Source organism: Meleagris gallopavo, chromosome 12, assembly GCF_000146605.3.
Source record: "Meleagris gallopavo isolate NT-WF06-2002-E0010 breed Aviagen turkey brand Nicholas breeding stock chromosome 12, Turkey_5.1, whole genome shotgun sequence".
Taxonomy (NCBI): Eukaryota; Metazoa; Chordata; class Aves; order Galliformes; family Phasianidae; genus Meleagris; species Meleagris gallopavo.
Genome location: NC_015022.2, coordinates 13,891,889 through 13,915,426, shown reverse-complemented (window position 1 = coordinate 13,915,426; position 23,538 = coordinate 13,891,889). Strand labels below are relative to the sequence as shown.

The 23,538-nt window shown below is 45.3% G+C and overlaps 1 protein-coding gene across 5 annotated transcripts in view; it reads right to left on the bottom strand.

Moving 5' to 3' along the window:
- Positions 1 to 23,538, bottom strand: part of CHD2 (chromodomain helicase DNA binding protein 2) — an 81,225-nt gene continuing 57,687 nt past the window's right edge. For 4 of the 5 annotated variants that reach the window (XM_031555336.1, XM_031555335.1, XM_031555339.1 and 1 more), the window contains 25 exons: positions 23,215 to 23,304; positions 22,901 to 23,091; positions 21,681 to 21,869; positions 20,958 to 21,120; positions 20,437 to 20,589; positions 19,234 to 19,305; positions 18,091 to 18,240; positions 17,326 to 17,474; positions 16,736 to 16,832; positions 15,919 to 16,011; positions 15,281 to 15,454; positions 14,191 to 14,366; positions 12,695 to 12,736; positions 10,592 to 10,731; positions 10,015 to 10,156; positions 9,723 to 9,873; positions 8,299 to 8,421; positions 7,338 to 7,466; positions 6,456 to 6,596; positions 5,179 to 5,313; positions 3,413 to 3,591; positions 2,908 to 3,007; positions 2,472 to 2,697; positions 1,862 to 2,111; positions 1 to 1,648 (listed from right to left, as the gene is read on the bottom strand). In XM_031555336.1, coding sequence (XP_031411196.1) covers positions 1,315 to 1,648; positions 1,862 to 2,111; positions 2,472 to 2,697; positions 2,908 to 3,007; positions 3,413 to 3,591; positions 5,179 to 5,313; positions 6,456 to 6,596; positions 7,338 to 7,466; positions 8,299 to 8,421; positions 9,723 to 9,873; positions 10,015 to 10,156; positions 10,592 to 10,731; positions 12,695 to 12,736; positions 14,191 to 14,366; positions 15,281 to 15,454; positions 15,919 to 16,011; positions 16,736 to 16,832; positions 17,326 to 17,474; positions 18,091 to 18,240; positions 19,234 to 19,305; positions 20,437 to 20,589; positions 20,958 to 21,120; positions 21,681 to 21,869; positions 22,901 to 23,091; positions 23,215 to 23,304 — 3,789 coding nt within the window. In that variant the 3' untranslated portion in view covers positions 1 to 1,314. The remainder of the gene's footprint in view (positions 1,649 to 1,861; positions 2,112 to 2,471; positions 2,698 to 2,907; positions 3,008 to 3,412; positions 3,592 to 5,178; positions 5,314 to 6,455; positions 6,597 to 7,337; positions 7,467 to 8,298; positions 8,422 to 9,722; positions 9,874 to 10,014; positions 10,157 to 10,591; positions 10,732 to 12,694; positions 12,737 to 14,190; positions 14,367 to 15,280; positions 15,455 to 15,918; positions 16,012 to 16,735; positions 16,833 to 17,325; positions 17,475 to 18,090; positions 18,241 to 19,233; positions 19,306 to 20,436; positions 20,590 to 20,957; positions 21,121 to 21,680; positions 21,870 to 22,900; positions 23,092 to 23,214; positions 23,305 to 23,538) is intronic. The other variant, XM_031555337.1, reaches the window with a different exon arrangement.

The following is a 23,538-nucleotide window of genomic DNA, read 5'->3' as shown; positions in this document are numbered from 1 at the left end:
TTTCCAATGACTCCAACACTTGGAGGAATGTTTGCTCTGAATCCCACTGAGCTGGGCTGCAAACCGCTCTTCTCCCTCTGCCACGCTGGGCCTCTAAAACATTTGCACCAGGAATTTTTAAGTACCAAGTCCTGAATTCCTTCTTTTTTTTCTTTTTCCTCCTCACTTAAGTGCTAAGCCCGCAGGCACATCTCCAACTTGGACTGGTGAATGGTGGCAGGAAGGTGACAGGTGTGACCATTCCCAGACAGAGATCAGCTCACAGCACTGCCATTCAACTCTGTGCTACCACCCCCTCCTTATCTTTTGGTTGTAGTAAAGGTTTGTGATCACCATTTTGTGAAGCACAGAGAGAAATGACTTGCCCAGAATTAGGAGTTTCAGGGTCCCCAGATGCCAAGAGCCATCTCTTGTCCTGGTAACTCACAGCTCCCAGCCAGCACCTGTGTTAATTCCTGGATATCCAAGCTGCCCATGTTAGGAGAGAAGAGGGGTCTTGTTCTGAATTCTTGTGCCCTGTCCATGAGGAAATACTGCTCTCGCCCTAGTTTCTTTCCTACTTGTTGGAAGTGAAATAAGCCTTTGCTACAGAAGTCTGCCTTTTTTCACATAGCTCAGAGTCTCCCAGAGTCAAGGTTTGCTGATTCCAGCCCTGGATCCCCCTCTGCTCTTCTGCGGCAGTGGACACGATGGCAGACAGAGCAGAGCCAGTTTCTTGAAATGGATAAAGACACGAGAAATGATCATGAGTCCAGAAAAGTGATGGATTGTCACCAGCATGGATCCAACTCCTTTGGAGTCACTGTTGGGACACAGAGCTCCTCTTTCAACCAAGCCCTTGTGACAACAACAGCTTGGATGCTGAGGGAATCTCCTATCCCTCCTGGAATATACCATCCATTGACCTATGCTGGTTACACACAAAGCCCAGCCCAACCAGTTTATCCCCAGTCCCAGAGCAGCATCTGTCATGTAACATCAAGACCAAGCAGGCACACAGCCTTCTGGCACAATCCTAAGCAGCACTGATCCGCCTTCTCGGTTTTGAGGAAACACTGTGGCTGAGGAAAATTCTCCATGTGTCCGTTGGATCGGGGAAAACAAACCAAAGAAAAAGAATGAGGCAAGTCTGGTTCCAATGTTCAATGAGAGAAAGGGGGGAAACAAAATGGGAACCCAAATTAGAACTGAGTCTTCCTCCACCTGCTCCTCCAAAATCCTCCTTGACCCAGCAAGATGATAGCAGCATGTTCAGAGTTTCTGGTTGTTGCATCCAAGTCTTTCAAGATGTGTTCCCCCCCCTTCTCAGTCACTTTACGTTTTCCTAATGTTCCAGTTATAGTCTGGATTGTTTTTCTGTTCTAGCGACCTATCCAGAGGTGACCTGTGATCGAGAGGCGACTTGGAATCATGAGGAGATTTCTGAGAGGGGGGCGAGCGAGGGTCCGATACGGAAGGGTGAGGTGGAGGAAGGGGCTGTTTGTAGTCTCCCGGTTTGTCTGTGTGGAAGGACCGGTAGTGGTCCGAAGGTCCTTGGCCATGGTATCCCATGGGCGGCCTGTGATCAGACATCCGTCGGAAATCCTGCTGGTGGTAATTCTGAGGCCTGAACTCATCCGATCGTCGGCGCTTGGAGTCGTGGTGGTGCCTGCAGAGAGAAAATGGGTGCGTGGAGGTCAGCTCCCCAGGGGAAGAGGCACTGAGGGACATGACTTAGTGGGACGGTGGGATGGGGTGACGGTTGGACCGGATGGTCTTAGAGGTCTTTTCCAACCTTAATGATTCTAAGGAAGCTTGTCCACGGTGGCTGGGTGCATTGCTGCAAACCCCTGCCAGCCTTCCCGAGAGGAACTAGAATTACCTGTCGTAATAATCCCGGTGGCCTCTGTGGTCTCGGTCACTGCTGTACTGTTCGTACGGCCTCTTGCGGGAGAGGTTATTTGGTCTGTAGTTCCCAGAGCTCCGGTGCGGGTCTCCACGAGATCGCCGGTCCCCATAGTGGTGGTCCTTGTACCAGTGCTGCTCGTATTGGTGGTGCCGCTCCCCGCCCCACATCTGGTTGCTGTTGCCACTGTAGCTGAACTTTCGATCTCGTTGCCACTCTCCTCGGTCTGCAATGAGGAAAGCAGTGAGAAGTGTGTTCTGTGCTTTAATTTTAAGCCCAGTACTTCTTTGCTCAATCCTCAAAGAACTGATAACCTTTTACTGTTGCTCCTTTCACTTTTTCTTCCCTAAATTGTACGGATCCCATTTTATTCCTTGTATATCCTCACCATTATTCTAATCTCATTCTCTCCTGTTTTTATACTCTCTCCCCGCACTGTTATCATGTTTTCTAGTCCAGCAGTAAGAACAGCAATCGTGTACATTCCATCCCATCACCTTCAAACCTGAGCAGCCACAATTTGTGCCCCAGAGCAAACAGCCACTAGGTTAGGAGGAATGGTTGCTTCTGGTTTCCCAGCACTCACCTGTGTTGCTGAAGTGTCTCTTGGGGGGATGGCCGTAGCTTTCACGTGGGTGCCCGTGCATTTGCTGCTGGGCGTGGGAAGGGGGCATGTGGAGCTTCTGGGAATGAGGATTGTGAGGCACGTGAGACTGGGACATGGCAGGATCACGGCTGGAGCCCGAAGGCTCTGGGCGGAACGGCTTCTTCATGCTGGGCATGCTGGCCATGTCCTCCTTCTTTTTCTGCTCCTGCAAGGGGTAAGAGAGAGTTATAGCTCAGCTGCTCTTCAATCACAACCCAGATTATGTGAGCAATGGCCCAGTCTGTCAGGCCCTGGGCTGGAGATCCCCCGTTTTGTGGGCCACCCACCTCCTTGTGAAGCAAGGAAGTGCCCAAGTGTTGGCAAGTGCAACAAGTGGTAAAGAAAGCACCTAGAAGAAAGGCACTTCTCATCTCACCTCCTCTTCCTGCGACCTTTTCTTATGAGCCATCTTGTAGAGTTTGTGCAGTTTTCTGGCATCAAATTCTGTGAACTTTGACACAAATATCCACAGGTTCCTAGAAGGACATGAACTTTTTCTGTTAATCGCTACGTGAGCTGTTCAACTTCCATCTGCTTTCAAACCAACACCAAATCAGTTCTGCCCTCTAAGGAAAACAGTCACATTCCAGCTCAGGACAGGATGTTTCAGGAGAGTTGGAACAAAGCCTTAGAAGTAGAATAGTTGTTTTGCACTGGTTTCTCTAAACTAGCTCTGAAATCAATTTAAATGAAACCAGCACAACTTGGAGACAAAACCCTCACCAGAAGCTGGTCAAGGACTGAATGGGCTACAGAACATGAGGTTTCTCTTACGTTCAGTAAGAGGCAAATAGCACACTCATCCACACAAAACCCAGCAGCCTACAAGTGCCATTTTGAAATATCACAGATTAGCAACAGAAAACAAAATGATCCCTCACCTTCTCCATAGCTTGATAAGATCCTGGTCGGTGTAGGCTTTAAGGCACTCAGAGATGCGGTCCCCAATTTTTAGGAGGCAGTTGCGTGTGTGCTCCAGCTGTTCTTGAACCGTCAGTCCCTTATCAGGCTTATCAAGTTGTTTCAGTGCTTTTTTCACTGGTCTCATCCTTTCCTTGCACTTGAGAAAGAAACAATAGAAAGTGATTCACTTGGCAAAGGGCTCTGCACTGTTCCCTTGTTAATCAGAGCTGAAAGAAGTTCAATTAGCATGAGGTATTAGTTTTATCTAACCGAGCTTTATCTAACCGTAAGGCACGCAGAAATCATCTCTGAAAGCAGCAATTCGTTAGACATGCTGCAGAAAATAATCAGGAAATGATGGGTCTCTCCATCTCTGCTGTCCCCTCAGCCTTTTAGAGGTGAACAGTTTGCTTTGCAAACAGTAAACGCACACGGGCTGATCCCAGGACAGGCAGGGAAGTGGAACTGAGCACTGACACGCTGAACAAGCAGCCCTAGCTGAATTAGTGCTCTCAATAGCCTCCCTGTCCATCCCAGCCTGTGTTTGCTTTAATCTATTGCTTTTATTAAGACCGGGAGACACGAGATGGAAGCATCACCTTTTCCTACTGGAGGCATCAGCACTTTGCACAGACAGTACATCAGACAGGTTTCCAGTGCCCGACTGGACCTTTCATGCACCACAGAGGGAAAATAAAAGGGAAAAAAAAAGCGATAAAGATAACATAGGGCCTACAGGGAATACACAGATTTGAAAATACAGAGATTTCAAAGAACGGAACTGTTTTTAAAAACTGATACTTCAGCATTTCGCTGTGTAAGTCAGACAAAGAAGCATCTGTCACAACAACTAGGCTATTTTTACAAGCCTTGCAGGCATGTTTGCTGCCAGAGCATTTATACGGCTAGGGATGTGCTTACACAGCTCCAACAACTCCACACCAACTACAGCCATACAAGGTCACTCTTCAAGTCCCCCTGTATTTTGCCACCTAGAGCAAATGGCTCGCTGGCCCCTACAGCAGACAAGACTGCCACATCAGGCTGCTGCATCATCTGTGACCCAGGCTGCCAAGTGAGCAGTGGAAGGTTATTCTTCCAGTACTTGAAGGGAGCACATAAAAATGACGGGGAATAACTGTTTACATGGGTTGATAGCGATAGGATAAGGGGGAATGGTTATAAAGTAAGAGAGGGAAGATTTTGGTTAGCTATTAGGAGGAAGCTTGTTATTCAGAGGGTGGTGGCACATTAGAACAGCTTGCCCAAGGAGGTTGTGGATGCCCCATATCCCTGGAGGCATTCAAGGCCAGGCTGGATGTGGCTCTGGGCAGCCTGGTCTGGTGGCTGGTGACCCTACACATAGCAGGGGGGTTGAAACTGGATGATCTTTGAGATCCTTTTCAACTCAGGCCATTCTATGATTCTGTGATATGATCAGCTGAAAAAGAGAGCTCTTCTGAGCTTTGAAATTTCTTCCTGTTGAGGTGCCATGTACAGCAGCTGCTGGTAGACACAGAGGACAACCCTTGCTGGGCAACTCTTGGGCAGGGTTGTTCTGTCATGCTGTCAGACCAACTAGAAGAAATTGGTGTGGGGCTCTATGAGGAGGGTCTCTCCTTGCTGAAGTGGATTTACAGATCAGTGCTGACACCTAAAACACACCTTTGGATGAAGTACAAGCAAACACTGGCTTACTGGAAGGCTGTGCCATTATCATCCCATCTCCTGAGGAAATACTCACTATGCTGAATGTTTCTTGGTCCAGATCATCATCCTCATCTTCTCCAATAGGGACTGGTTCACTCCCCGCTGTAATGTGGACGGGACCTTGCGATCTCTTCCCTTTACTTCCAGATTTGGCTTCACCACCTTTAGGCTTTACAGGGACAAATTACATCACATGATGAACCAGTCTGCAGGACCCCAAGTGATCCAAATAACAGCCTGCACACTATTGTTACTGGCAGTCGTTAAACCCTGGGCACAGCTCTTACAACTTTCCTCTCAAGACTTCAAACTGTTTTGCTGTAATGCCTCTGTTTAGCTTTATGTCATCCCTGAGGGAGCAGGGGGAACTAAGAGCCAATGTTTTGGACCTGAATATTATGGTTATGCTCATGGAGAAAAAAAAACAGCGTTGAAGAAGAGAGGTTAAGCTAAAGAATATATGCCCCTTGCAAAGAGCCTAGAGTAGTCTCAAGCCTATGAGGACTTGCAACTTCATACAGCATCACTAGTCCTCAAACTAGCTGTTCTGGAAAGCAGACTCAGATTTAAATTAAGTGTAATTTTTGACTTATATGGTTTATCTGTAGTCAAAACCACACACACACACAAAAAAAAATCACTGGAAAGCAAACTTTCCCCTACATACACAATGAAGCTCTGTGGTTTGTACGCGTGACCTCAGTGTCAAAACACAGTAAGCACATAGTACACACCTGCCCACTGGACAGGAACATCAGGTAATCATTCCAGAACCTTTTACTTCTCTTCCAATCTGAATTCAGCCTGAAGGCAGTCGTACCCAAAACTCAAGGGACATTTTAGCCTATGACATACCATTGGTGTTGAAACGTTCATTCTGATGAGTCCTGAACTGCCACAAGGTTAATTCAGTCCTGGCAGAATGGTCCACTAGGTTATTTGGGGTGAATTTCAATTAGAGAGGAATGCAGACAAGTAGCTGCCAATCCTGTGATAAATCACAGCTGAACATAACTTTGAACTGAGTACTCCATGCTCTGCACCCTTTCTTCCTTCACACCAGCTATTGAGCCACGCTGCTGTCACAGGGACAGCTGTACTTTACAGACAGTCCAACAGAATCTTTTCTTCCTTTTTGCTCCTTTTCCACAAGGCTTGGGATATTTTGCCTTTTCCACTCCTTAGTGCAATTCTACACACTAGGAAGGTCAGCAGGACTGCAGAATGGATAAGGTCTCACCCCAGTGTTTTATTAATGACTCACAGCCTACCCCTCTGCTTAGACTTCCTTGTCTCTTAAGTATTGCATACCTTCTCTTTCTTTTCTTTTGTCTTCTTTTTCTCTTTATCACTTTCCTTTTCTTTCTTAGTGCTTGTCTGTTTTTCCTTGTTCTCTTTGTTCTCTTTCTTCTTCTGTTTCTTTTTCACTGGGCTCTTGTCCAAGCCATCATCCTAGAAAAGCATTCACGGCACAGTCAAAGCTGGAGTCCTTCACTTCACATACACATTCTTCCATAAAACATGCATCTTTGAAAAGCAAGCATTTGTTGAGATCCATCCAGATTTGCCCTCACACCTCTTTAGCCCAACAGCAAGATCAGTGCTGCAATCCACCCAAACAATCTTGAACAAGAGGGCATAAAAATTATATGAGCCCCTGGCAGACTTCAGATAAGCACCACTTTCCTATGCCAGTTGTGCTGGAGAACACTCAAGTCCATAAGGCAGATACTGATCAGAACAAGAACAAAAAGCCTTAGACTACAAGCCAAACCACTCAATGACAGAAGGTTTTCTAAGCAACAGTATGACCTCGGTAAACTCCAGCTTCACCACTGACTGATATATTGAAAAGAAGGAGGAAACAATTCTTCTTTCCCTTCTTTATAAGGGCAACAGATTTTGTCCCGAGACCACCCTTCCTCCAGGTCAGCACGTGGGTGTGTGGCCCTTCTAGCATCCTCCCCAAAACACCTCAAGTACTGACCTAAAAAAGCAGGTGGAAAAGGTCCTTCTTCCACCTCAACACCTGTACGCATTTTTTTTGTAAGCCTGCTAGTCTCTTGTGGGAATGCACTTTATAGCTGCTCTCGACTCCACGGACATTTGCCAGGGGTGCTTCTCAACGTGAGTTTCCATAGTAACAGTACAGCCCAAGGAAACCTGGAAAAACTGCTATCCAAGCTGACTCACCTTGACTTCACCTTCTTCTGACTGGTTGTCTGAGTGCCGAGGAGGGGAGAGTTCGTTCCCATGCTCATCTTTGACTTTGGGAGCCTTGTTCTCTTTCTTTATTCGTGGTTTCCTCTTCTTTAGCTTGCCCTGGAGAGAAGACAGAACAAGTTAGAGCAAGCAAATACCTACAGCTGCTTCCTAGAGGCACAGCCCATCTCCTGAACAGCTGCAGGTCCTGCAGGGTGCCAGGATGCCGAGGAACCACAGGAAAGCTTGGCAGACCACATACAAAATTAGACAAACAAATGTCAGCCAGAAAGAGGAATTGCTTGTGAAATTTAAGAGGTCAAGGGAATATCTCAAACATCTATAGACTGCTGTACATGGACCAGTGACAACGAGGTAGCAAGGATGAACACTACCTGATTCCCACTGACACCAGGTATTTTGTGGATATTTACCAGAGCATATCATGATGCAACTTCCACGTGGGAAAAAGAAAAGCAAAATATATTAAAATATATATATATATTATTTTTTTTTTTCTAGGACAATTTACATTCTGTTTGAATAGCCTGAAGTGCCCCTTGCTGAGAATTGAGGGAGGTTTCAGCACACAGACTTGTTTATTCCATCACTTCTCAGAAATAGCTTACTAAACAGGGCATGAGGCATCCTGCTCTCCCTCAGTGGTGTGCACACTCAACTTGCAGAGTTGTTTTGTTTTTTTTTCCTAAGTGACAAAAGTTGAAAATCTAGCATGGAATTAAGTGTCATATTGCAGTCCCTTGGTAAGTGCAATAACTAATTACTTGTCCTCCACCTATTATCACTTTAGCATCACGAAGCAATCAGACAACAGACAAGTCAATATTCTTTCATGTAGGACGAACTCAGCAACCTAGGCACACAAGCTTGACTCCTACTAGCAACCAACCCCTCGTTCTGAAAAGCCCTGAACCAAGCAGATGTATCTCACCTCTTCCCCATCTTTCATATTTTCTTTCTTCTCCAAATCCTTCTTCAGCAGTTTCAGTAGATAATCAACACGGGTCTGGAGCTGTTTTCCCTGAGGTTTCTTATCTGTCTCAACAGGTAGGATCTTTGATAAAGAAGAAAAAATATATAAATTTACATGTACATATCAAACCTTGGCAAAAGAACTACACACTGGCAGAACTCCTTTCAGGTGCAGCAAATGGCTGGAGATGCAGCACCTTCTAGGGGGAATGACAAGGCTCAAGCATTTCCACCAACCTGACGAACTTCACACAGACTCCCCCTGTCTATTCATAAGCAAAGCACCAAGCAAGAATCTTTCCCTGGGCATTTTGCAGGTAAAAGGATCCCAAGGCAGCTCTCTAGATTCTCTACAATCTTGGATGTGCAAAGGAAAAAAAAAAAAAGCCCTGCAAATTGCAAGTACTTGCATTGCAGTACTGAGTCCGCTCACTTTGATTCATCAGATTTGCTTGTGACAACCTTGTCAGAGCAGCCTTTCCTCTCTGGTGGCCTCAGACATTGGTACAGCAATGTACAAACACAGAACTTTTATTGGAAAACGAGGCTGCAAGGTACTGCTTTGTGGAGGACGTATTTCAGCTTACCAGCTAAGGTTACTTTCTTATTTTGTTGGAAATTGGATGGTGTGTCTTAGGAAATGGTAAAATTCCTTTTCTGAAACTTCACGTAGGAAGGATCTCAATCACAGTCTGATCTTTGCTAAAAGCACTAGAGGGGATGTCATGGCAATGAGGCATATTGGCAGCCAAGCTTAGCAGTGTCCCAGTGCTCCTCAGTGCAGTGCTGCAGTGCACACTCCTTCCACCGTGCTGACACAGGGATGGCTGCTTATTTGTAAGCGGGATCGTTTCAATGTGACCCTTATAAAGAGCTCTTATGGGAATGACTGAAGAACAGAGGAACTAGATAGAGGCTTTCCAGCTGGCTTTGCTGTTGTAGCCACTCATGGAACTGTACCCTCGAAGCTAACATAGACCACTCCTGACATAAGCACTGTAAAATCTGTGAAAAATAACTTCCAAACAGAAATTCAAACTCAGCTCCTCGTGAGACACTCGAGGAAATATCAAGTCACAATTATGCAAAGCACCCTCTATACTGTGCATGGAACCACACGTGTCAGCATTACTATTTTCTTCCTGCATCATTTCAGTGTGGCGCATATGGGACTGTTCAAAGAAGATTTACTGCCAATCAAATCAGACAACTCTGCTTTCCATCAAGCATGCAGCATTCCACAGAGGTTGCTGTTTTCCTTGTTATTATTTATTATTATTTTTGGACTGGCTACAAACAAACATCTGTTTCTGGACTAAATCAAATGCGTTCTCTATGAAGACTGTAATGGACCCGATATGAGCAACATGCAAAACCACCTACCTTATCAGATAACTTCAACTCTGGATCTGTTTTAATTAGTTCCCAGTTTCCATAACCATGCTCGTAAATTCCCACTAACAAGCGAGAATCTTCCTCCACTCCCCAGTCTACATCAAAATGGGCAGCTTTGACACGGCACGTCAGGCGGTACCTGAAGGCATTGCAAACATGAGCTACTTTTAATGCTGCAGGGCTAAAGCAAATCCACGTATCTAGGCTAGTTTCTTTCCACTACAAAACCCAAATTCCCCGAGCCTCTTTTTGTGTTGCCCATTTCGCCCTTCAAACTCACTTCTTCCTTTCCTCTGGGTCTGCAGGGATGGATTTATGCAGCATTTCAAACTCCTCTTCGTGCTGGATGATGGATTTCACATTCACTTGGACACCGGAGATCTTGATGGTAGGACCTCTTCTTTTCCCAGGTCCTTTCCCTGCTTAGTAACAAAACACAGTAACTAGGAACGGATGTTTTTGTATGGAAAAAGCAATGCCTAGACAGACACAGAGATCAACACCTTACTCACAATTTCTTTAAACAAAATCTGCAAACGTAGGTTCCCAGAATAAGTTATCATTATCAATTCACTTAGATCTGCAACTAAAGCATCCCTCACCTTAAAAATACATCTAAGTATGCTGGAGCGTTGCTTCACAAGTTTTATACATCAGAAGCAACCAGAGACCTTGTGGGAAATTCAGCCCTGCATCTCCAAACCCCTGTGCATCTCTGTTGGCAACAGCTGCCTGCTGGAGATGGGAAGATTTAAGAAGCTGCAGTGTGGCACAGCCACCCCATCCAGCAGCAAGGAAATGGCTTCTCATCAGCTTATCACCAAAAACATTCTAACTGCAGCAATGCTCTCACTTACTTTCACCTGGGTTTTCTTTCAGCTGCTCCTCATATTCCTGCATTGCTGACACACAGCTGTTGTGGATGAGTTCCCCTAAACGCTTCAGATCAGCCACAGACTTATCCACCAGCTCAGCATCCCGGGCAATGCACTCCAGCCTGGGGAAGGGGAAAAACAAATTGCAAGTTTTATATTTTATGTAGCATTTCTAATCCCAGTCGCTCCCTGAGGAAGTGTGTGACAGCTTTTGATTGTCAATGAATGCTGTGTGTGTATGAAGGTGTGAAACCTTCATGAGTGGGGCTGGTACAGGTTTTAGTCCTTTTTTCAGTTCTGACAACTGCAACACAGTGTAGATGTAGTGTAACAGACCCAGGCCTTCATCTTCTTTAGTGTTAAAGCAAAGGTGAGAACTGTCTATCTGTGGCACAACCAGCACAATGACTGTCCAGTGTGCTTTATGCCTCCTCCTCAGTGCTGCCTTAGCTCCGTTTGGTGGTCAAAAGCTGCCATCTGCTGTCTCTCTTGCCTGGCTGAATTTCACAACATCACATACAAACCTTGCATTTCACAACCAAAGAGCAAAACCAGCTGAAAAAACAGTCATTTTTCAGACAACACACGCAGGGATTCCTGCTCTGGCTCCAAGACCTCAGTAAAGGTGCCAGCTTAGCAGACCCACCACATGCACACGTCTCCTTTTATTCGTGCTGGGGCACAGCACTGGGGCTGTGCAGACCCAGAATTGAGGGCAATGTCTTTCCCCACATCCCTTCAAGAGATAAGAGAAAGATGCTTCACATTCAATCTTGAATTTAGATTGCTCTGAAAGTAATGCCTCCTATTTATTTCCGTGGAAACAACAACAGATATAAAGAGCACAGTAACACCATTTGATATTGCAAATTCTCAGCTACAAAACACTGTTCTTCAGCACTGTCACTACCATTAGCTATGCGTTTTTGCCAGCAAAGAAAAAGAGCTTGCATGTCATGCTTGTAAAAATCTGCACCAGTGGAGGGGACCCACAGTTTCACAGCTCTAATTGCTAGGAGAACTTTGCCATGCAACCCATCTTTCATCAGCCTGTACTGATGGAAGTCAGAAGGTGTCAAATCCAGACTATACAGTGGGTGTGGTAGGAGGTCTAGCCAAGATTGGCAACGTGCTCCAATATCACCAAACTGGCACAGGGCTTGGTGTTATCCCTGTCTTCTCTGGCCTGACTCAGGAATTTTGAGCCTTCAGCTTTGTCAGCACTGCAAAGTAGTCGTCAGAGTTGACGGTTTGTCTGGGTTTCAGGAAATCCAGAAGGATCACCCCTTTCCTATCCCAAAAGACACTGCACATCCCTTTATCCACTGAGGCCTTGTCTTGAAATTTTTATTCAATGGAGAATTTGCATGTCAGCACATCATGGACTTCTGCTTTAGCTCCAGCCCATAATGGTGACACCACATCTTGTCCCCAGTAACAATGTGATCCAGTAAACTGTCACCTTCAGCCTCATATTGATTCAGTAGCTCCTGGCAAACTTGCATACAGTGTCCTTTCTGCGTGAGCATTCACAGTACCCACTTTGCACAAACTCTGTGATATTCCAACACTGCCACCATCATTTCCACTGCAACGAAGCCAGTACTCAGCTCTGTACGCAGTTCCCTCATCATAATCTCCCAATTCATAGGAAATTCGACCTCTACTGCCCTACCACCAAGACCTGCCTCTGACATCAGTGGCCAACATCATAAAATAGGAGAGTTACTTTTGCAGCAGCCTTTGTAACATGTATGGAGAAATTTGACAAGTGTTTTAGTTACATTTGCTGCTCAGACAGCTGCTCCTGCTTCTTTCAAGGCAGGATGGAAATGCCCTGAGGGCCAGATTGTGCCAACAGCACTAGTGCTCCAGCTGCTCTTTGGGCAGCATTCATCAGTGCCCACCAACCGAGACATGAAAGACCATATGGCAGCATTTGGGTTACTGGAGCACATGACAGCAAACTTGTTGGTCTCTGTGCTGTCAGGTGAGGCTGACAAACACTTATGTGTAAGGCAGTGCTCAGAAACACAACATTTCCCCCACAATAACCCTTTGGAGAATGGCCAGGTTGAGACTCACCGCTCAAGAGGCAGTCCAAACTTCTTGTAAGCCTTGATAAACCTAAGAAAAGAACAAAAAAAAAAAAGGAACTAAAGCAACTGCCATAAAACATGTGTCCAATATCACAAATATGTTTGGATATATTAATTACAGCCTGTCGTATTATCAAGCTCACATTCCACACTGATTAGCTAAGCATCACTCAGGACTGGGGAGCTTAATCCAGTAACCCCTACAAAGAGTTCTGTGACCTCAGCTGGAGAAGAACAGAACGTTGTTATGAATGTCAGATGTTTGACAGATGACAGAAAAGAGGAGAGACGACTGTAGTGTAAAAGAAAAAATAGAAGAAAGCTTTAGCTCTCACCGTATGGGTAATTATTAACTTCAATTTCCAAGGATTCAAGAGGTACTACATCAATGTCATTAGTAATTTTAAAGCTCAGGCTGTAAGTGTAACAACCTCTTGCAGAACAGCCAAATGTGGTGCAATCCATCACACAGCCTTGCAGACAAGAATCGCTATTTATGTTTACTTCTTACTTTTTATTGTGAAAATCACTGCCATTGCTAATGGCACCTTCAAGGCAAGAGTAGACACTATTGCTGCAACTGAACAGTGCTCTGTGCTGGAAGTAGACTCAATGGCTTCAACTAACAGATTATTTTTAAATGAGCTACTTTTTCCCTTCTTTTTTTCCATCTTTTCCTCTTTCAGCTACAGCACTTTAACCAAAACAGCTGTTATAGGTCACATTGCAACACCTCTTTCCTCCTCGATGGTTTCAGGGCTGTATATAGGGCATCTGCCACAATGCAAAAAGTTTCAGTATCTCCCCTTTTAAAATACATTTATTAGAGACAGAAGCAACGAAAACTCACAAACCTTTTTCTGTTTTTGGCTAAACCTCTGGGCAGAGCCATAGGACAAAGGGCCCGAGGGAAAGGCTTGAGAAGGAGAGGAAAATATGAGAAGAAAATAATACTTTGGAATTCAGCCCCCAGCTGACTCCTGGGACACAGTGCAGGAGAGGATACACTATTGCTCTGATTGACTGGACCACTGCTTCTCATGGGGTTCATTTTGCCAGACAGAGCCTGCCTTTCACTTAGGCTTAACTCATCAGGAGTACTGCCAGAAAAATGTCAGGAAGGCCAGAGTCCTTGGCTCCTCCAGCACTATCTCATGGCACTTTAAGTCTCATCTGTAACACAGAATCCACACGGATCAGGTTGGACAGCTGCCTCAAGGATTGGTTCTAGGAAGGTACCAGTTTGACTGCAGCCTAAATGAAGACATTCCAGCTCATTTTACTCAGATGTGAATATTAAGGCCATCAGTCAGTAGCAAACAGAATTGGACAACAGTGCAAAAGCTGTTCCAAAGAACTAGCTTCATATAAACCACTGATATGCTTACAGCTGAACTTCTCTTAGATTACCTAGGCAGTTTCAACACCTGTGTGGGGTTTCTATACTTGTTTACTGAACCATCCCTATTGCTCAGCACTGACCTCCGGATTTCAGCATCAGTAAATCCTTCCACAGTATCCTTTCGAACGCTCCGAGGACGTCCACGGCGCTTTGGTCTCTTCTCATCATCGGTATCATCAGTCTCACTTTCTGACCCCGACGATCTCTGAAGCCTTCTCTTTGTCTCTGCATCTGATTCACTATCATTTGTTTGAGCCTGTATGCAGCAGAAGGATAGCAGGGCTGTTTAACTGCTAATCTGCCAATCTTTTCCATACCTCCCGTGCGCTGGCACTATTTTATGTTGAATCAACTCAGCACCAATTCCTGAAGATTGCTGATTACATGGAAGACCATGTAATCAAACCAGTAAGTTTGTGCACACTTGCCACTTCTGGCTAGCTAAGACTCCCGTGGTCATCCTTCCTTTACAGCCTTTAGTTTCTCAACTGCACTTTGATTTACTAAGGTATAAGACCTTAAAACAGATTAATTTTCCATGGTTTTGTGCTATAGTACCCTAGGCTCCTTGGTATCTGGAGAATTTTGAAAACCAAGACACCTGTGAAGTGAGATGCAATTGCCTTACTGCAATCACACGATACAAATTATCCTTTTCTAGCTTCCACTTCAAATCTTTTCCTCATCTTATCCCGGAGAAGAGCTCACAATCTCCCTAAGTCCCATATTTCAGCAATTTCACAGACTGCTTCCTGTTGGATTCGAGTAGATCACATCACCTAAAAACAAACTTAGGAAGATGGTATCTCTTTGCTCTCAAGAGATACATTTAGGTGAGAATAGCTATAGAACCCAAGGAAAAGAAACAGACTGAAAACCACAAGCTTCAGTAGGATCTGCAGTAGTTTAGTTTAGTTATTTTGCCCTGTGCTCACTACAGGTTTTCTCTGTCTAGCCCAGCATGAGTTGTACCAAATCCAGTGTGAGCTCCTACACTGTATGACGAACCATGGGTCTAATGCTTGATGCCAACAAGAGGCCAACGTGACTCTGTGGGTTACCCCTAACCAGCTTTGGAGAAGGGGCAGAAGCACAGGAAAGCTTCCCCGTAAAGCACTGCCTTTGCCAGCTCTGGCCTCCAGCCCCTCAGCTCTTGGAGATATGCTGTACCTTTTTCGTTGAGCTCCGGATGCGAGGCAGCATGTAGATCTCCTCCAGTTCTTTCTGCCTTTCTTCCTCCTCCACTTTTTTCCTCTGCTCCTCGGGAATGATATCGTCCCAGTCCTTCTGGGGCCTCTCGTCCAGCTCTGTCTCTTCCTCCTCCATGGTTGCAAAGTTAGCCACCTTTTATAAGCAAAGAAATGCTTTCAGAAATTCCCTCCCCTGGCAGGAATACCCCAGAGCTGTCTGCTAAGCTTCAACTTCTTCTCCAGAGGAGTTTTGCCAACGTTTCCATAATTACTGTATAACTGATCCTTATGTCACTACATTCCTGGTTCTTTGCCACGTCTTTGGGCTAACAACTCTCGAGAAAGTACGTGCAGTTTAAAAAGTACTGCTGAGCCCAAGTTATCGTTTTTGTTTCCAAATTTGGTAAATTCAGCATTTCATTCACAGCCTTCAAGACCACTTAAAAGGAAATGAATACCTACACATCTGCCCAGCTACTAAGTCCAGGCAGCCCCTCAGAAAGCTGCTTTGTACAGAGCACCTCTCGCTGGGCCTGATTTGTTCTGTCTGTTCCTGACCCCACCATTATGGGAAGAATGGGGAGCCATGATCCTGCACCCCACTTCAAGGGTCTGTACCTTGAACTGTGACAGCAGCTCATCGGTGGCACTGGTAGACACTTCATTCTCTCGTGTTTCAGCCAAACGCAGAATTTCATCAATGTCCATCTCCTAGCAGTCAGAAAGGAAAGCGTGTCAAAGAGAAGGAAGGAACAGAAGGCTTTGAGAATAGACTTACAGGGTGCAATAGCTAAATACTGATTGTGCTGATATGTCCTAAATGAAGTTCTAACATCTGCAGGGTGTCATCACTGAGGGGCAGGAATGAACTATCTCAGGTGGTACAAAAGCATACAAAAACAGCGATAGAAGAAAAAGAACATCAAGGCTGAGCAGCAGGGAAAATTTTCCAGCAGTGAGATGTATAAACTCTTTCCCTCAGGGGTAGCTCTGCTACTTGAGCCATTAAGAGAATTGGTCAAAGCACTCAATAATAAACTGCCTAGCACTGCTGTGATGAGAAAGGAGGGAGTGACCTGATGACTTCATTGTGCTGGCTCTAGAGTCTCCATGAGAACAACCCAAAAAGAAAGAAGCTGGAGGTGCTCAGCAGAGACACAGAGTGGAGCTTTCCTCAAGCTGTGCTATAACTAACTCACGAATCCTAGGGAGGTCAGGGACTCTCCTGGTGACATTGTTATTTAACCCCCAACAACAGCCCCTGATCCCAGCACCAGAGCTCTCCTCCTTCAGCTTCCTGGGACTCCCATGCACCCTATTCACCAACTTGCTCTTATGCACATAGAAAGTACAAAGAGTGAGCAGACATAAATATATCCCCAGTGCAGACCTGCAGAGGACTACCAACAGTGACGTTATTTCTATTTCAAACTACCTGAGGCTCTGACTCTTCCCCTTCAAGCTCCTTAAAGAGATCTTCAGCTCCAAACTTCAGAATAGCTGTCAGCTCTTCTTTGTTGAAAGGATTTGAACTGCAAACAGAAAAGAGAATGAAGAAGGGTTTAGAGCTGTTAAGTCAGCTTTGTCACAGCACAAAGCCATTCTGAAGTTTTTCCCATTTAAAATGAGGAGCAAGATTTCTCCTCGGCGTTCATCTCTTTCCTGCTCTGGCTTGGACAGCCACTGTGAGGGCTACAAGCCCCATCTATGGAGAGGAAATGGGGAGAGTCTGAGGTCGCTGACAAAACTCTGTTCCATGTTGCCACCACCAGCTTCCCTCAGACCAGGATGGTCTCTGGTGGGAAGAGGTAAAGAAAACAGGTAATGCATTTCAATTTCTGATCATCTTTACCTTCTGTGTCCAAATTAATGATTGTGTGAGGCAAATTAGTGGAAACTCCCGCTACTTATTAGTGAGAGCTCTCTTCTGCCCCATACCCAATCAAATCAGTAGATGTCAGAAGCTGAAGCCGGTTATGCCACATGCTCTATCAGATGTGTCTGCCTCCTGACACAACCACCTACTTGGATCGCCCAGAGTTGTTGTCCAGAACAGTCCGTCCAGTGGTGTCCATACGCTGGATCACCAAATGATCCAGCACCATTTTCTTCTTGGCCCTCTCAATGATCTCCTCCTCAACTGTACCCTTTGTGACCAGGCGGTAAATATTCACCTGAAGAGCAAGAGAAGAACAGAGCTATTTTCCAGGACCTGAACACGCTGTGCTGACACAGTGATGCATCCCTGAGTTGTTTCAGAGGAGACTCGTCTGCTGACAGGCTACTTTCATGCACAGATTTGCCTTTTTAGAATAAAGACAAGCACATTCTTTTGTCTCAGGGGGACCACTTAAAAGCAGGATGGTTAACACATATCTTGTAGTGAACAAAAGGCAAAGTACAAATCTACTGAAAAAAATCGCACTAAATACTAATGAGCATCAAACTTCCCACATCTGTAATGAAACTCTAGGAAAAAATGGATATTCTAGCCATTTTTATAGGCAAGAAAAAACTGGAGTACGTGAGACTAAGAAATGTGATGCCACTGACAGGGTTCTTCATTCGGAACCACACCAGGACTAAACATCAAGAGAAACATCTAGCAATGTTGGGCTGACTTTTTGTTTCCTGACCTTTAAATGAGTTTGGGATAACGTTACTCTACAACTCTACAACCAGGACCTGGGGCAAAAAGACCATGTTTTCACAAGTTCTGGTGATGTAGGTGCTCTCTTAAATGCACACACTGAAGCCACAGAGAAAATGACTCGAGGTAACTCTTCTGACCTGCTTCTTTTGTCCAATGCGGTGAGCCCGAGCCTGAGCCTGAAGGTCATTCTGGGGGTTCCAGTCCGAATCAAAGATAACAACAGTATCAGCAGAGGCCAAATTGATTCCCAGCCCTCCAGCTCGTGTTGACAGTAAGAAACAAAAGTCCTGGGGAAAAAAACAACAACGACTAAGTTAGCCAGCCTATCACCATGGATATAAAATAGAAATGGTGACTACAAAGTCACACAAGGAAACCAAGGAAGGCTCTGGTGCATTCGTACTTCATTCGAAGAGAAGGAAAAGGCTGAAAGCCAAGGCACAAAGTGAGGAAGGTCAGGTGAGGGCACCTTGGAGTCACTTCTGAAGGTCAGATCACACTGCACATCAGATCCCCACGAAGGCAGCAGACAGACACGTGCTTTTGTTGTCTGCAGTCTGTTGGGGGTGAGATCAGTTCCAAACATGGAATGTTTGAGTCGCTGCCCAAAGGTACAGAGTGCCAGGACAAATCGGGATTATCTGAGATCCCACAGGAGAGGAGAAAGAGCAGCTGCCATGGACAGTCCTCCTCCCTTCTCTCCCACCCGCACTTCTGTCTTCTCACTTTTATTTATTACATTCCCCACCATCACAAAGCACCTTCTTCATCTCCTGTGCCAAACAAGAGCGCAGGCTCCTGGAGTGAGGACAGACATTTCCCATGGCTGGGGGATGGCATACGAGTGCCCTGCACCAGTCACTGTGAGTCAGCAAGCCCTGACAAGAGGCTCAGCATGCCCTCTCCTATTACACCGGAGACTTTCACCTCCAACACCAGACTTCTTCTATTCTTAAAATCTCCCTTTTGCCTCTGCCATTTCATATCCACAAACAACTTCAGACGGGAGGATTTATTTAGCAAGTGGCTCATTCCTCAGACCATAAGGAGAGAATTGCTAGATTCTGGCTCTTCCAGCCTCTTTGGCACTATCTGGAAATCTGCCTTGCAGCCCCATTCTCTGGATGTGGGAGATTTGAAACAAACGATATGGATGACTGCAAAATGTTGTGTCTGTATTAAAAAGGGCCAGGTGTCCTGTAAAAAGGAATGAACTGAGCCAATTCCCTCCTGCCACCCACCAGACCCCTCTGGAGGCAGGGAAGACCCATCTGCCATACCTCAGAGCCGTCGGCGTTGAAGTGGTCCAGCGCCTGCTTTCGGATCTCCCCTTTGATTGAGCCGTCTAAGCGCTGGAAGAAAAAAAACCAGCAATAACAATTAAAAATAAAGAAGGAAAAGAGCCCCGTAGAACTGTTGCAATCAAGTTCTGGGAGCCTGATAGCCCCATCCCCTGCCTGTAGTGTTTAATCATTAAAAATAGCCACCAATTAAAAATAGCTACACCGCGTTGCGAGGGCAGGAGGTGGTATGCTCAGGCAGCAGTCACACAGCAGTGACGCTCCAGCTCCTGTTACAGGCCCCCAGCCAGGATCTCTGCAGTCTCTATCCTCTCCTCAGGGCTTATTACAGGATGAAGGCCAGAGAAGGAGCCCAGCAGAGGAAATATTTTGCAAAGATGGGGCTTTATTTACTGAGATTGTATGCTGGAAACGTGCCCCACGCAGCAACCTTCAAGCAGTGACAGAAGTCCAGAGAAACAGCAAGAAAGATGGCAAGACAGCATCAATTGGATGGAAACAAGCTGCACAGGATGCATTAGCCACCTCAGGCAAAAGAAATGCAGATATCAGCATCTCTAAATAGCTTCAGAGAGCCAGCAAGGGAAGCAAGCTTCAGTGTTGAGCTGTCTGTACAAAACAGTGTGCTGGTATACGCAGGGAGATCTGCATCCGAGGGCTTTTGGCATAAGCACATCAGCTGATCTCAGCTATAGAGATAGATCATGGAGTACGAGTGTTTCTGTTAGGCAAGGTCCAAACCACAAGAAGGTTGTTCAGTGATTAACACCCACCAATAAATGTTTGAATCCGTTGTGCAGGTTTACGCCAATCATTTTGACTCTCACTTTATACATCACTACCAAGACTGTTGTAAGAGCAGCCTTCATCTACAGCTCTCAAAGGACATACCATTATCACTTACAGACAGCAAAACACAAAGACAGATGTGCCGTGCCCAAGAAGCATCAGACACAGTGAAGCATCCCACGCTCTCAGCTGGCTTCTGCCTCTCCATATGTTCCCTTCCCCGTGTGCCACACTGAAATGAAAGGACTTTCCAGTTCCATTCAGTGCATTTCAGTAAGAGCAATCTGTAATCCAGCCACCCTTAGGGACACCTCACTGACAGTGCCTCTCACTGCTCAGGCTCCCTCCTTATTTTCTTGAATTTTCAGGTGAGGCCCACATGCTATTTCTCACCTGGAAAGGATAGTGTTTGATAGTCAGGTACTCTGCCAAGATGTCCAGCATCCTCACCATCTGGGAGAAGATCAGGACTCTGTTGCCTCTGTCCCGCAGCCTGGTCAGCAGCTTGTCCAAGAGAATTAGCTTTCCACTGCTCCTGATCAGAGACTGAAAAAGTAACCGTCATTCCAGCTGGTGCTTTCCAACCATACTCCTACGTACACTAGAGAACTGTTTTTTTTCTGGTACCATACTTCTCCTGTACCTCTCTAATCAAATCATCTGTACTTGGACAGCAGAAGGCGCAGACACAATAAATCACCCAAGATAGTTCTCACACTGCATTCACCTCTTGCTCAAAATGGCCACAACGTTTTGCTGTCAGTGTATGGGAAAGGCAGGAAATTCAGTGGCTCAGTTGTGATGACAGTTTCCCATAGTCAGAAGCAAAAGCTTCACCAAATCTTATCTCATAGGGAGAATGGCAGGAAGTAGAAAATAAAGGAAAAATGAAGCTAAGCAATGTCTCTGCCCACCTGCAGGGTCTCAATGCCATTCTCTCTCTCATTTTCCTCGGGAGGCTTGATAAGGTAGCAGTGGTTGCAGCACTTCTTCAACTCCATCACGATGTTTAGGAAACCAGATGTGCTTCCTCTTGTTCCCTTTGAAAGAGCTTTGTAGTTTCTTGTCAAAATCCACCTTCAGACAGGAAAATAAACAGATCAGATCATTTCACAGTGCAAAGCAGGCCTGCTGGAGCCCGAGATACAAAACCTTCAGGGACACTTTAATTCAGGCATCAGTCTACATTCTTCCCTAGCACCACAATTCCGTGCTGAGCTTTACTCTGCCACGATACAGTCCCTGCCCTACAAAGCTGGCCAGCTGAATTACTATGATGCTAGAAAAGCATATCCAGTAGTTCAGAGCTGGGTAACCATAGAATCATAGAATCATAGAATCACCAAGGTTGGAAAAGACCTAACAGATCATCCAGTCCAACCGTTCACCTATTACCAATAGCTCCCACTAAACCATGTCCCTCAACACAACATCCAGTAACATGAGGGGGAGATACCACCCAACCCTACCTTGCACTCCTACTGGGAAGCCCTTCCTGCTACAGGTGTTGGCTGCCACACTGATGCCTTCTGAAGGACACAGCATACTCTGTCCTATATATACTGTGCATATTCCCAAGTCACAGAAAGATGCACCCACTTCTGCTGGTACTCCCAGTAACTTAATAAATGACTCACTTGTAATACTGCTTCTGCAAAGCAGACATTTCCACACGGAGGATCTGCTCCACCTTGGCTGGCAAAGATTTCTCCACATCCTTCTTCACTCTGCGTAGGAGAAACGGCTCCAGGACTTTGTGAAGGCTCTGGTAGCCATTCTCTCTACCTTTCCCATGATCTTCTTCAAAATCCTCCCAGAACTCAAACCTAGCAACAGAGATGAGTAACAGAAAGGAGTTAGAATATCTTGTCTTGTGGTACCAAACAGCATATATCAAATATGCTAGCACTACACAATGAGATAGGAGACCATCGAGTTGATGTACGTACAGTGTAGGATAGAAAGTTCACTTTCCTCTGGCTAATTGAGCAGACTGGTGGCAAAGCTAGCAGCTCTCTGAGTTTAAGTATCTCAGTATTTTATTTAAATATTTTATTTTTGAGCTTCACAGTTCCACAACCTTCCAGGACCCAAAATCCCAGGTTTCCCCAATATTTACTCTGATGTCACCTGCTAGCATTTACCTAGCAGCAGTTTCTGAACTTTCCACGGTGCCCATCCTTAGGCAGGGTTCTGTCAACTAGATTTTGTTTTACACTGCTCAGATTACTTTTTTGGACTGCTTATTTCTATAACTCCTCTGAAATGTGGATATCAGTCTTTCTCCACCTGGGAGACCTCAGATCTTCCCTTTGCTTCTTCTGTGATCCAACAAAGAATTAGGGGGACAACTCCTTCTGTAGTCAAACATCATCTGGATGAGTTTGGGGACGTACCTGTCTTGGCAATGCACATTACCTGTTTTGTTTTTAAGAAAACATCTGTTATAATTTGGACACGCTAACAATCAGCTAGGCAGTGCTGTCTTTGAGAAATACTCCCAGGGACTGCCATAAAACATTTAGTGAGAACAGCTGAAACACCATGTACTGGGAAATTCAGAAATGGCTGAGATAAATGCTTAAAACAAGTTCAGCTTTTTAGAGATGGCACTGAAAACAGCAGATAGATTTGAAAGACATGTTTTAAGTTTCTTCATTGACCTTGCTGCCAGAAATACTCCTTGTGTTAGTTATTTAAACTCTGCTTTTCCTCACCGGTGTTTGTTCCCCTTAAGCTGGTCTAACTCCACTGAGCTTAATTCAGGGATTTCTGCCATTCTGCTCTCCCTCAAGTTTAATCAACGGCCAAGACAAACATACAGAGGTATTTTATGAAGCACCAACAGGAGACTTACTTCTCAGGCATGATGAAATGCAGCAGGGACCAGAGCTCTTTGAGTGAATTTTGAAGCGGAGTGCCAGTGATCAGCAGCCTGTGGTTGGACTTGAAGTCAATCAATGTTTTGTACAGCAAAGAGTCATCGTTTTTCAAACGATGGGCTTCATCCACGCCTAGAAAGGCCCAGCTAATACTTCCCAAAACAGCCTGGAGGAAAAGAAGTGTTCTCCATCACCACAGAAGAAAAAGAAGTGAAACCCACTAGTCAGAGGCTGGCTTCCCCAATTGCAAGACAGGATCTAAATAAAACACCCTTGGACCTTTACCCACCTTGTCTTTGAGGAGAATTTCATATGTTGTGATAAGTGCATTGAATTTCAACCTTTTAGACTGAGAGTGGATCCACTCATATTCACGTATCTGCAAGAAACAACAGATGTTACCATCAAGGAATGTTATCAAAGAGTTAACAATCACTATTTTACTGTAGCTACAGCTAGGATCTCCAATCAAGTCCAAGCTCTATTGTTCAATGTAGCATTCGATGAGCAAAGGGCGTCCAAGGAGCAGCTTGTTTTAGTGCACACGTGGTTTTTACACAAATTTAGACAAGTAACAAAATGAAGTCAAACAACTTGCTGTTGTGACATTACC